This window comes from Carassius auratus, chromosome 22 (assembly GCF_003368295.1).
Source record: "Carassius auratus strain Wakin chromosome 22, ASM336829v1, whole genome shotgun sequence".
Classification (NCBI taxonomy): Eukaryota; Metazoa; Chordata; class Actinopteri; order Cypriniformes; family Cyprinidae; genus Carassius; species Carassius auratus.
The window spans coordinates 10,547,839-10,562,243 of record NC_039264.1 but is presented as its reverse complement, the minus strand read 5'-3'; the positions used below and the strand labels follow the sequence as shown (position 1 = coordinate 10,562,243).

The following is a 14,405-nucleotide window of genomic DNA, read 5'->3' as shown; positions in this document are numbered from 1 at the left end:
TTTAAATGTATGGGTTATCTTAAAATCACACACACACATTTAAAAATTTAAAGTATATGCAAACAGTGATAGTGTTGCTGTTTTCCTTGTTTATTTGAAGTCAAGTTTCAGGATTGGTTTTCAACCTTCAGGGAGGGCATTAAGTAAAATGTCAAATGTGCTCTGTATGAGGAGATGTTTGTGGTGTAATGATCTGTTTAAAAAAAAAAAGAAAACTGTGAGTTAGATATAAAAATGGACATTTGTATCTCATATGAGCCACTACTCATCTCTGTTTCAGGACCAACGACCCATCTTAAACCATGATTCTCAGTAGCATTTACATTTTGCTTGTGGGCTTTACAAATTTTTTCTTTTTCAAAATTTCTTGGTCAGCATCAGACTTCAGCTTGGAGGGGGATTACTTATTGGGTGGCCTTTTCCCTTTACATGAAATTGAACAGGAAACAACCCTGTTTTCCGCAGAGACCACCGAATGTTTCAGGTAAGCAAGGATCTTTTACCATTGTTGGGTTATGAAGGAACAGTATTTTAAATCAAAAAAGCATTTTCCTCAAAGTCCTCATTGCTAAACGGAATATTAAATTACATGCTTTTAACTTCCTCACTGATGTTTTCAAGGCACATTTCCTCAAAATCTGGCTATCGCATGTTGCAAGTAATGAGGTTTGCTGTTGAGGAGATTAATAACTCCCCCACTCTTCTGCCCAATGTTTCTCTGGGCTACGAAATTTTTGACTATTGTTCTAATACAAAGAATGTAAACTCAGCCTTACGTATAATCTCAAAGAATGGCTCAATAAAACCTAAAGAAAAACTCAACAACTATCAGCCTAAGGTGATTGCTTTAACAGGACCATATGGAAGCACAAGAACTATGAATATTGCACCACTGTTCACAATGGACCTTATACCAATGGTAAATTTTCTATTTGTGAGATTTAGAGAAAAATACACACTTACTTCCTACCTTTTGTTCAGAACTACAAAGTTACTATATATTTACATATATGTAATTGTTTTCTCTTTCAAAGGTTAATTTTGGAGCTACTAGCTATGCATTAAGCAATAAACTTAATTATCCTTCTTTTGTAAGGACAGTCCCTAGCAACAAAGACATGATAGAGATGATTATTCACATCATACAGTGGTTTGGATGGAACTGGGTTGCCTTTCTTGGTAGCCAAGACGATTACAGTTCAGATGGACTAAAGCTGTTTAATGAGTATATAAGCAATACTGGTATTTGTTTGGCCTATCAAGAGCGTCTAAGTCTAAATGCAAACTACAGTCTAACGCTTAAAAAGATTGATAGGCTCAACATCAATGTCATTGTTATTTTCGCTGTGCCACAATATGCAAGCAAATTTATCAAAGCAGCTATAGCAAACAACATCCAAGACAAAGTATGGATTGCAAGTCATACATGGGCTCTGAATCAACAGCTTCCAAGAGAGCCAGGAATTGAGAAAATTGGCACAATCATTGGCATTACAGAGAGACTGTTGTCATTGCCCGGATTTAATGAATTTGTCTATAAAGCCAGAGGAACAACTGATGTTGGTCATAATGATGCTGAGGCTGAAGTCAAAAGTAAGACATGTAATCAAGTTTGTCATTACTGCTCATTGCTGACTGCAGAGGAGATTATAAATGAGAATCCCTCACTCTCCTTTGGCATCTATGCTTCCATATATACGATAGCTCATGCATTACATAAAGTACTGCAGTGTGACATCAATGAATGCCAGAAAAAAACAATGGCTAAGCCATATATGGTAAGTGGAGTTGAATCATTATTTCAAATACATTATTAAAATAACAATGTTTTAATAAATAAATAATCAATAATAGTTTATTTTTTTATGAAACCACATATTGTACATTATATTGTTTATTGCTTACATTATTCATTATTGTATAATTTTATAAATAAGCAAAACAAAAGTATTATTATTCTTAATATTATATGTTAATAATTTTTATTTTATATTATATTATATATAGTATATTATATTATCATTAGTAATATAATTATTAATTATTTGTCTTTTTTTAACTCACGTTACAGCTTCTGGGAGAGATAAAGAAACTAGATTTTATACTCAATGGCCGTCAGGTGAAATATGATGACAATTATGATACATCCATCAGTTATAAAGTTGTGCTCTGGCGCACTGGTGTGAATCCACAGTTTGAGATGGTGGGCACATATGATAAACATCCAGAAATTGTTCTTACCATTGACAACTCTCTCCTGCCCTGGCATAACAATGGTTCTGTAAGTTTCCTTATTCTAAACATTGACATTTTGTCAAACAATTTTAAATTATTCTCCATATGAATATATATTGACTGACTACATTAGTGCAATAATTTATCATCATGGTGAGTGAGTGATGTCTGCCGGTGAGGAGATTAATAACTCCACCACACTTCTACCTAGTGTTTATTTGGGCTGTGAAATATTTGACCATTGTCCAAATAGAAAGAATTTCCATTCATTATTAAGTTACTAACCCATGAAGCAGATATCAGTTTGATTCCATTTCAATAAAAACAATATGGCCTTATTTTAGTTGTTTGTTAACAGTCTAAAAATAAGATCTAGGATTTTTGTGTGTTTGAGTTAAATTTTAATTTGTGTTTTGTCATGATAGTCAGTTTATGAAAATTACATTGTGTTCAATTCCCTTTTAAAGTGGAACTTCAGTGCTGTGTCGTGGAGTTGATGCTATGGGGGGTCCCATCACTATGACTGGTGTCTAAAACACATGTAAACCCACCAGTAATCAATGAGAGTGGAGTCTGGCAGTAGGATTTTCCCTTTTGAGCTTTCCCTGCCAGCTCTGTTGCTTTCATTTTTGTTGGGGAAGCCACTTTTCCATCCTGACTGATTAAATGTGGTGTCCATTTGTGAGGACTTATATAGAGAGAGAGTTAAGGCAGGTATTTTTAAAAATCCACCTCCTCTGTCTGCCCATATATAAGTTTGTTAGCTTTTTTATACCTCCTACCTTTCCAGTGGTGTGAGTGCATTTGGCTCTTGAAGGAGTCTCGAAGGTGGGCAGAGTAGTTGCCATCAAATAAATTCAATTTCCTCTGATTACGACTTTGCGGCTTGTGGCAAGGCATGTGCAGTGAAATAAGATGCCAATTGGGCCCTGCACACCATGGAGATGGAAAAAAATAAAATCTAGTCAAGTTACAGATCTAACCATCTGTGCCACAAGGCACACAACCAGTGTATCGGCTATCCTATGATTGCTATAGTTGCCATGGAGAAGCACCTGTGATATACAGAAAGGAAAAATCTTTCTCCTCAGTGCTTTGATCTCGCATACTGAACTATTCAGTCAGCCGATGAAGACATTTTAGAAAAACATGCAAAGCTGGGGTCACAGTCAGCAGCTTTCAGAATATACAGTATTGTTCAAAATAATAGCAGTACAATGTGACTAACCAGAATAATCAAGGTTTTTCGTATATTTTTTTATTGCTACGTGGCAAACAAGTTACCAGTAGGTTCAGTAGATTCTCAGAAAACAAATGAGACCCAGCATTCATGATATGCCAGCTCTTAAGGCTGTGCAATTGGGCAATTAGTTGAATTAGTTGAAAGGGGTGTGTTCAAAAAAATAGCAGTGTGGCATTCAATCACTGAGGTCATCAATTTTGTGAAGAAACAGGTGTGAATCAGGTGGCCCCTATTTAAGGATGAAGCCAACACTTGTTGAACATGCATTTGAAAGCTGAGGAAAATGGGTTGTTCAAGACATTGTTCAGAAGAACAGCGTACTTTGATTAAAAAGTTGATTAGAGAGGGGAAAACCTATAAAGAGGTGCAAAAAATGATAGGCTGTTCAGCTAAAATGATCTCCAATGCCTTAAAATGGAGAGCAAAACCAGAGAGACGTGGAAGAAAACGGAAGACAACCATCAAAATGGATAGAAGAATAACCAGAATGGCAAAGGCTCAGCCAATGATCACCTCCAGGATGATCAAAGACAGTCTGGAGTTACCTGTAAGTACTGTGACAGTTAGAAGACGTCTGTGTGAAGCTAATCTATTTTCAAGAATCCCCCGCAAAGTCCCTCTGTTAAAAAAAAGGCATGTGCAGAAGAGGTTACAATTTGCCAAAGAACACATCAACTGGCCTAAAGAGAAATGGAGGAACATTTTGTGGACTGATGAGAGTAAAATTGTTCTTTTTGGGTCCAAGGGCCACAGGCAGTTTGTGAGACGACCCCCAAACTCTGAATTCAAGCCACAGTACACAGTGAAGACCGTGAAGCATGGAGGTGCAAGCATCATGATATGGGCATGTTTCTCCTACTATGGTGTTGGGCCTATTTATCGCATACCAGGGATCATGGATCAGTTTGCATATGTTAAAATACTTGAAGAGGTCATGTTGCCCTATGCTGAAGAGGACATGCCCTTGAAATGGTTGTTTCAACAAGACAATGACCCAAAACACACTAGTAAACGGGCAAAGTCTTGGTTCCAAACCAACAAAATTAATGTTATGGAGTGGCCAGCCCAATCTCCAGACCTTAATCCAATTGAGAACTTGTGGGGTGATATCAAAAATGCTGTTTCTGAAGCAAAACCAAGAAATGTGAATGAATTGTGGAATGTTGTTAAAGAATCATGGAGTGGAATAACAGCTGAGAGGTGCCACAAGTTGTTTGACTCCATGCCACACAGATGTCAAACAGTTTTAAAAAACTGTGGTCATACAACTAAATATTAGTTTAGTGATTCACAGGATTGCTAAATCCCAGAAAAAAAAATGTTTGTACAAAATAGTTTTGAGTTTGTACAGTCAAAGGTAGACACTGCTATTTTTTTGAACACACCCCTTTCAACTAATTGCCCAATTGCACAGCCTTAAGAGCGTGCATATCATGAATGCTGGGTCTTGTTTGTTTTCTGACAATCTACTGAACCTACTGATAACTTGTTTGCCACGTAGCAATAAAAAATATACTAAAAACCTTGATTATTCTGGTTAGTCACATTGTACTGCTATTATTTTGAACAATACTGTATATCCCTCTCTGGGGGTCTGTGAGGACTAAAGGAATGACCCCTTCTTAAGGGAGGATTGAAAGCAACCATTGCAAAATGATAGAGCAGGTATTTGGTTAAAAGAACAACATGAACTGGAAACTACTCTTTCTGTTGCAGCATTGCATGCTTAGTAGTGCTTGATTGCTTATGCATGCCTGTTCATTTTGGCATAACTTAAAGTTGGGGTATAAAATAGAATTGTATGCTCCACTGTAGATGGTTGCTTGGTAGATACCCCCTTAGAGTTGATGCAAGGTGAACAGAGTTTAGTAGGGCAGAACATAATATCGTTACTTAATTTACCTTTCTTCCCAATTGCTGTTGGGTCTTGAAGTAGGGATGTATGCTTCTCAGAAAAAAACATATTTCCTGAAAAGTTATCTAGTCTCTATTCTGATTGGTTGATTGGAATGTTGTTCCAGGATCAACAAGGACGTTGATCCAGGAACATGTTGTACTTGGTGAAATCACGCTCACCACAGTCTGCCTTTATCTTGTTTGCCTCTCTGCCTGAATTGTGGTAGAGACATATCTCCTCTTGGATTCCCCTAAGGGTTGATGCAAGGTGAACTAAATTAGGTGGTCAGTTTAATTCTCTCTACTTTGCTTACCTCCCTCCCCAACTATTGTTGGCTCTTAAAGTATTAATATCAGTCCCTTTTGGTTGGGTGTTCTACCATGGCCCTGGTTCGACAGTGATAATCAGAAGAGGAAGTTCACGCAGAGGTGTCCCTCCTTGTAATCTGTCACATACTAAGGTCTAATGCTTAAACAAAAAAGACAAAGCATAGGTAGAGTGTCTTTACTTAAGGCAGGGTTTGGGCTGCTTTCCCCCAGGTGCACTGGGGTCCCCATGGGGGAAGTGGTAACATTGCATGAAGCACTAGAATGAAGCACTACATACTAAGGTTTTTAACAGATTGCATGCTCCCTTTGGTAGGCTGCTTAAGTACACCTTAGGGTACAGCAAGTTGAACGGAACTATGATGGACAACTAATAAGATTCTTCCTCTTTGATTTACAGTGTTCCCCAACTGATGTTGAGTTTTGAATAAGGGATACATACTTCCCGTTTGTTAGGGTACTTCTATATAGGTCTCTCCAAACCAGTATTACAAAGTGAAGATTTGGATCACTTTGTCATTATAGAATTGTATAGTTTAACCATTAACTATAGTGAGTCCTGGGGAAGTAAATTTACTCAAGTCAGGGTACACAAAGTCCTTGTGTGTTTGCACACACTTGGCGAATAAACCTTTATTTATATATTTATATAGTGCTTTAAACAAAATACATTGCGCCAAAGCACTGAACAACATTCATTTGGAAAACAGTGTCTCAATAATGCAAAATGATAGTTAAAGGCAGTTCATCATTGAATTCAGTTATGTCATCTCTGTTCAGTTGAAATAGTGTCTGTTTTAATTTGCAATCAAGTCAATGATATATCGCTGTAGATGAAGTGACCCCAACTAAGCAAGCCAGAGGCGACAGCGGCAAGGAACCGAAACTCCATCGGTGACAGAATGGAGAAAAAAACCTTGAGAGAAACCAGGCTCAGTTGGGGGGCCAGTTCTCCTCTGACCAGACGAAACCAGTAGTTCAATTCCAGGCTGCAGCAAAGTCAGATTGTGCAGAAGAATCATCTGTTTCCTGTGGTCTTATCCTGGTGGACATCTGAGACAAGGTCTTTACAGGGCATCTGTATCTGGGGCTCTAGTTGTCCTGGTCTCCGCTGTCTTTCAGGGCAGTAGAGGTCCTTTCTAGGTGCTGATCCACCATCTGGTCTGGATACGTACTGGTTCCGGGTGACTGCAGTGACCCTCTGATCTGGACACAGACTGGATCTGGTGGCCACGGTGACCTCGGAACAAGAGAGAAACAGACAAATATTAGCGTAGATGCCATTCTTCTAATGATGTAGAAAGTACGGTGTTATGTGAAGTGTTTACGGTTCCGGTTTACCTAATTAATGCAGCCTAAAAATCCTTTAGCGGATTTGGATATTAAAAGCATATTAGAATGTTATGTGTATGCCAGGTTAAAGAGATGGGTCTTTAATCTAGATTTAAACTGCAAGAGTGTGTCTGCCTCCCGAACAATGTTAGGTAGGTTATTCCAGAGTTTAGGCGCCAAATAGGAAAAGGATCTGCCGCCCGCAGTTGATTTTGATATTCTAGGTATTATCAAATTGCCTGAGTTTTGAGAACGTAGCGGACGTAGAGGAGTATAATGTAAAAGGAGCTCATTCAAATACTGAGGTGCTAAACCATTCAGGGCTTTATAAGTAATAAGCAATATTTTTAAATCTATACGATGTTTGATAGGGAGCCAGTGCAGTGTGGACAGGACCGGGCTAATATGGTCATACTTCCTGGTTCTAGTAAGAACTCTTGCTGCTGCATTTTGGACTAGCTGTAGTTTGTTTACCAAGCGTGCAGAACAACCACCCAATAAAGCATTACAATAGTCTAACCTTGAAGTCATAAATGCATGGATTAACATTTCTGCATTTGACATTGAAAGCATAGGCCGTAATTTAGATATATTTTTGAGATGGAAAAATGCAGTTTTACAAATGCTAGAAACGTGGCTTTCTAAGGAAAGATTGCGATCAAGTAGCACACCTAGGTTCCTAACTGATGACGAAGAATTGACAGAGCAACCATCAAGTCTTAGACAGTGTTCTAGGTTATTACAAGTAGAGTTTTTAGGCCCTATGATTAACACCTCTGTTTTTTCTGAATGTAGCAGTAAGAAATTACTCGTCATCCAATTTTTTATATCGACTATGCATTCCATTAGTTTTTCAAATTGGTGTGTTTCACCGGGCTGCGAGGAAATATAGAGCTGCGTATCATCAGCATAACAGTGAAAGCTAACACCATGTTTCCTGATGATATCTCCCAAGGGTAACATATAAAGCGTGAAGAGTAGCGGCCCTAGAACTGAGCCTTGAGGTACTCCATACTGCACTTGTGATCGATATGATACATCTTCATTCACTGCTACGAACTGATGGCGGTCATATAAGTACGATTTAAACCATGCTAATGCACTTCCACTGATGCCAACAAAGTGTTCAAGTCTATGCAAAAGAATGTTGTGGTCAATTGTGTCAAAAGCAGCACTAAGATCCAATAAAACTAATAGAGAGATACACCCACGATCAGATGATAAGAGCAGCGTGTTATTTGTAAACACATATTGATTCGGATGAGTTTTCTTCCTTAATTAATCTAGGTTGTTGAAATGGATTAGAAGCTCACCTTGAAAGCCTACTGTGTATTTGATATGTTTTATCTCATAGCCATGACCAGAGTTGATGATGTGTGTTGCATGTGTCCTTTTAAACTCATGGGTGCTTCACTTGTGACATCATGGACTATGATTATTGGCATGTGTTTATGTGGGATTCAGACACCAGTCACTTGGATGGATTTCCCCATAGTATGAACTCCACGAGACAGCACATCGTTCCCCTTCTCAGTGAACCATAATGACATACATAGCCATTTTCAGGCTGTTTTGTTTGGGATCACTGATCATAGTTTATTGAAATATGTAAAACTGTAAAAAAAATACTATAAATAACAGATTGTCCTCTTTGTTAAAGGTTCCCTTCTCAAACTGCTCTGTTGAATGTAAGGTGGGACATTCAAGACAAACTGAAGGTTTTCATAGTTGCTGTTTTACGTGTAAAAAATGCACGCCTAACACCTATGTGGATTTTTCTCGTAAGTACCTCAGGTGGCAGTCAGTGACAATTTGATATTTAGTAGGAGAGTCTACCTAAAAATAAAAATGTATTTTTGGGGGGGTTTTTTTACATACAGTGAGAGTCAATGGAAAGTGTCTGTTTGCCAGTTTTTTTTTTTTTTTTTTTTTTTTCTGAATATCTTATGTAGGGACTCCTAAAAATACGTTGTGTTAAAATGTATTTGATATTATTTTAATTTTTTCTTTATTTTGAAATATGATGCAACAACTACGTTTTGCTTGTATTCAATGAGAAAGTGTGTTCAATACAGGTGTACTATTGCAAGCCAATGACTGTTGAGCTTGAGGTTGCGTCATAACGTGAGTCACGTAATGAGGAAGGAGAAGAATCACACATGTTGAGAGAGTGTGCTGCCAGAAAGGTCTACTGTTCCGATGAAAAGTGCGTCATCCTTTTGGAGACTAGTATATTCTTTGTAATATAAGGCCCAAAGTGTAAAGTGACGACGCTTGTTTTATTTTCTGTTCGTATTTTACGTGCATCTTTGTTTTGTTGTTTTCCGTGATCCTGCGAGTCATCACTTAGTAAGCCGTTTGTAATGATGGCTTAGCGGTTATAGAGACAATTGACTTTATGAACAAAACGGTGTTTATGAAGTTATTAGTCATTTGCGGTGGACGTTGGAATGACGTGTGAAATTGGACCGATCGCGTGTTTCATCGCTGGACTTGGATCGACTGGATTCGTCTCATGTTCAAGACTGATCGCGAAGGGATGCTGAGTGTTCGTGTCGTGAGAAGCCTAATATTGTTTCACTGTCATCGGATGAACGTAAGTGTCTTCGGGTTTTCGTGGGAATACTTTGAATTCATCATCTGATTAATGTGCACCAACGAACTGGGCCCCAACTATAATGATCGATCATACGTTTGAACTGTTGACTGACTCAAGTGCTTCATAACTGTTTGACTGACTCCCGTACATTTGAATTGATTGAAAGATATGTAACTAATGTGCATATATTACTGAAAAACTGTTTATGGTGTGAACTGCAAGTTATCTCAAGTGTTTAATTGAACTTGAAAGACCTATTTTGTTTTATTTTATTTTTTTGCATTATTTGGTTTTGGAGGAAACTGAGTGTTTTCTAGGATTCTGAATTGAAATTTTATGTATCTTGATTGAGTTCTAGTATTCTAAGAAGGAAAGTATAAGAAGTGTGAAATAACAAGAACCATACGGAGACTCCAAAAGAGGTTTATATTTTTTTTTATTATTTAAAAAGAAAAGAAGCAACTTGCATATACCATCAGGAAGAATTGTTTATCTTCTTTAAAAGCAAAGGAGTTGTTACCTTAATGTACAAATAAATTTTGTTATATTTTTTCCCTTTAACATTTGTCCTTTGGGTTTTCATTGGGACTGGAAAGTTAATTAATATATTAAGTCACTGAATCCTTGGGAAATGTAAATAAGAATTGTTAAATTGATCTTTAGTGAAGAAATTGAGTAAAAATTGGTACAGGAGGGAAATTCATTTTATAATTGTTTTTTGTAATTACAAAGAGGAACTACCGGCCTAATTCACCATTCAACTGCCGGGAATCCAGGATTCTTGTTTAAGTAAATAATTAAATTAACCCCCAGGGTTAAGGAAAGGGTTACATTTTGGAGGCACCGCTGGGATAGTTTTTTTTCTCTTTTCTCCTGTTTACCAACATTTTTCTTTATCTTTTCCATTATTATTCAGTATAGCAGTGACCGTAGATTTGAAACACTGTTTATTTCACCTCAGTGCTAGCTCCTTGCCTTGACTTTTGAAATTATGAATCTGGAAAAGACTGTTGAGTGGAGCAGAGAAGAGAATGCAAATCTCTCACGTGCCATTGTATTGAGCAATGTTCCTTTAGGCACAAGTGATGACACTATTAAAAAGGTGTTAAACACAGTAAAAGTTTTTGGTCGCACTAGAATACGTGGTCGCCGTGGTGATGTAACTGGCAGATGGTTGTTTATTTTAGTGGAGGCCAGTGCCGATCTAGAACCTGATGTTATACCTCCTGAGATAGGTATAGAAAATGAAGCTGGACCCTGGAGTGTCAACTTAGTGGGCAGTCTAGTAGCTAGTGGTCCTGCCTCTGAAGGTGATACTTTTCAGCTCAAGCTGCAAGCATTGTTGCAGCAGGAGGGTAAATCTATGGATGAAGTGAGGGCCCTGATTGTGGAAAAGCAGTCTCCCAAATCAGATATCAGTGTTGACCTTGTTGATGCCATAGGTAAATTGGTAGATCGGTGCAACCAAGTTTCCAGTGATGGTCCTGCCTACAGAAAGCTGAGGTTGTTTTCAGGGCTGAAACCTGTCCCTCCAGGTGAAGAAGAGTATGAAATCTGGATGGAGCAGGCCGCTCAAATGATAAGTGAATGGCAGTGCACCGAAGCTGCAAAGAAACAACGCATCGTTGAGAGTTTACGAGGTCCTGCTGCTGATATTGTCAGGTTTTTAAAAGTGAGTAATCCTTCTGCAAATGCAAATGAGTATTTAGCTGCCCTTGAGACTGCATATGGAACTACTGAGAGCGGGCCTGACCTTATGGCTAGATTTCGTCACACCTACCAGGAAAATGGAGAGAAACTTTCAGCTTTCTTGTATCGCCTAGATAAACTTCTCCACAGAGCCTTGTTGAAAGGTGGGATTGATGCTGGTGGCATAAATAGAGCCAGAATGGAGCAGTTAATTAAAGGAGCCCTTACCAATGATATGGTTGCCTTGCGAATCAGAATGACTCACACTTTACAGAGTCCTCCTTCTTTTTCACAGTTGATGAAAGAAATACGTGAAGAAGAACACTGGGTAGCTGCAAGGGAAAATGTTAAAGCATCTGTGGCCACTGTCGTCTCTCCCCAGGCATATGCGCCATCTGAATTACAAAACCTGAAGAAGGAGGTTAAAGAGCTGTCTACACAGGTGAGTCAACTGTTGAAGGTGGCGACTGTGCCTTGTGGTTCTGATCCTGCTCCTCAGAAAACATCCATCAAAAACTCTGAGACTGTGCACCGAGACAACTCTCAAAACGCTAAACCCATTCAGCAACCAGTGCCTGTGATCTTTTGCTACAAATGTGGTGAAGACGGACATAAGAAGTGGGAGTGCAAGGCACCTGAGGACCTCAGAAAAGTGAATCAGAAGCTGATGAAGATGCAGCGCCTGCAGGGAAACTGGGCAGGAGCTCAGTGAAGGAACGGCACGGGGCTCCTGAGACAACACGTTCCACTTGTGGTTCATCCATGCTTGATGCCGGTAAGCCAAAATTGCCTGAGGGATTAGTAGGACCTGTCTCAGAAGTGCCTGTCCAGATAGAAGGTATCTACGCAAAAGCTCTTCTTGACAGTGGTTCGCAGGTTACTCTCTTATACCGTAGCTTTTATGAAACATATCTGAAACATTTGGAACTTCAGCCTGTGGAAAACCTTGAGATTTGGGGTCTAAGCTCACATAAATACCCCTATGATGGATATTTGCCCCTTAGACTTGAGTTCACAGAAAGTGTAGCTGGAGTGCATCAAGTGATTGACACGCTTGCCATTGTATGCCCCGACCCTGTGAAACGGGAGGGAATAGCTATTTTACTTGGGACTAACACTAGCTTAGTGAAGAAACTGTTTGAGTCTTGTCGTGAACAAGCTGGTGAAAAATTCTTGAATGTGCTAACCATACATCCTGTAATCAGAGAGGCGTACGAGACTATGCAACCAACAAATGTTTCACATGATGACCCAGACAAGCATGGAACAGTTTGGTTTATGAAGCATAACCCTGTTGTTCTGACACCAAATCAAATTCTGCAACTTCCTGGTCTGCTTAAGTTTCCTGGTCAAATGACTGAATCTTTAGTGCTAGTTGACAGAGCAGCAGTTGGTGACATAAGTTCTGATGACTTAGAGGTGAGGCCTGAACTTCATTCAGCATCTGTTGTATCTAGTCGCAGAGTCACAGTGACCGTTAGGAACATGTCTTCAAAAGAAGTATGGGTGAAACGAGGAACTCCTCTTGCTCATGTTTTTCCAGTATCCTTAGTGCCTCAACTTACTGCTAAACAGCCGCCAGAACAAAATACTTTGACACCTGCATCTTTTGATTTTGGAGATTCTCCAATGCCAGAGGAAGCAAAACAAAGATTGTGTGAGAAAATGATGCAGAGAAAGGAAGTGTTTTCACTACATGAGTGGGATGTAGGATGTTCAAAAAGCACCACTCATGAGATAAGGTTGAATGATTCACGCCCTTTTAGAGAAAGATCTCGCCTTCTTGCCCCCGCCGACTTCGAAGATGTGCGACTGCATCTACAAGATCTGCAGAGTAGTGGCATTATATCCGAGTCCCGTAGCCCCTATGCTTCGCCCATTGTTGTGGTGCGCAAAAAGTCAGGGAAGGTTAGAATGTGTGTGGACTATCGGACTCTCAACCAACGGACTATACCAGACCAGTATACTGTGCCCCGTATTGAGGATGCTCTCCATAGTCTTTCTGGAAGTAGATGGTTCACTGTTCTCGATTTAAGGAGTGGGTACTACCAAATACCCATGAGTGATGCCGACAAGGAGAAGACAGCGTTCATCTGCCCAGTGGGGTTTTATGAATTTGAGCGTATGCCCCAAGGTATCTGTGGAGCACCGGCCACTTTCCAAAGAGTCATGGAACGCACTGTAGGGGATATGAACTTTTTGGAAGTGCTAGTGTACTTGGATGATTTAATCATATTTGGACGAACTCTTGAAGAGCATGAAGAGCGCCTTTTGAAAGTCCTTGATAGGTTGAGAGATGAGGGATTAAAGATTTCCCTTGACAAGTGTCAATTTGGCAGGACTTCTGTGAACTACGTAGGGCATATAGTGTCTCAAGATGGAATATCCACTGATCCTTCCAAGATCGAGGCTGTTGTATCCTGGCCTCAGCCCCAGACAGTGACAGAGCTCAGATCTTTTCTAGGGTTTTGTGGATATTACCGGCGTTTCGTGAGGGATTTCTCAAAGTTGTGCCGACCGTTAAATGAACTTCTGAAGGGGTATCCATCTTCTGCAAAGAAGAGAAACAAAAATTCACCTGTGAGTAACACCAAACCCTGCTTTAAACCTTCTGAACCATTTGGATCTCGATGGACGGCTCAGTGTGATACAGCCTTCCAAACCTTGAAGAACTGTTTAACTCAAGCTCCAGTGTTAGCCTTTGCGGATGCACAAAAGCCATATGTTTTGCATGTGGACGCAAGCATGGATGGACTTGGAGGAGTTTTGTATCAAAAACATGAGGAAGGATTACAACCAGTTGCTTTCATCAGTCGCAGCCTTTCCCCTTCGGAGAGAAATTATCCAGCCCATAAACTGGAATTTTTAGCTCTGAAGTGGGCTGTTGTGGATCGACTGCATGACTATCTTTACGGTGTTGCGTTTGAGGTTAGAACTGACAATAATCCTCTTACTTATATATTGAAGTCAGCAAAACTTGATGCAACGGGTCACCGTTGGCTGTCTGCATTGACCACTTACAGTTTCAGCTTGAAATATAGACCTGGCCGCAGGAATGTCGATGCAGATGCATTATCTAGGCGT

The 14,405-nt window shown here is 39.5% G+C and overlaps 1 protein-coding gene across 1 annotated transcript; it reads left to right on the top strand.

Annotated features, from left to right (window-relative positions):
• The first annotated feature begins 610 nt into the window (after window positions 1-610).
• On the top strand, window positions 611-12,033 carry LOC113040486 (taste receptor type 1 member 1-like). The gene is made up of 5 exons (XM_026198813.1): window positions 611-919; window positions 1,035-1,778; window positions 2,072-2,281; window positions 8,694-8,814; window positions 10,820-12,033. The coding sequence occupies exons 1-5, from the start codon at window positions 611-613 to the stop codon at window positions 12,031-12,033; spliced, it is 2,598 nt and encodes an 865-aa protein (XP_026054598.1).
• Window positions 12,034-14,405: the final 2,372 nt, after the last annotated feature.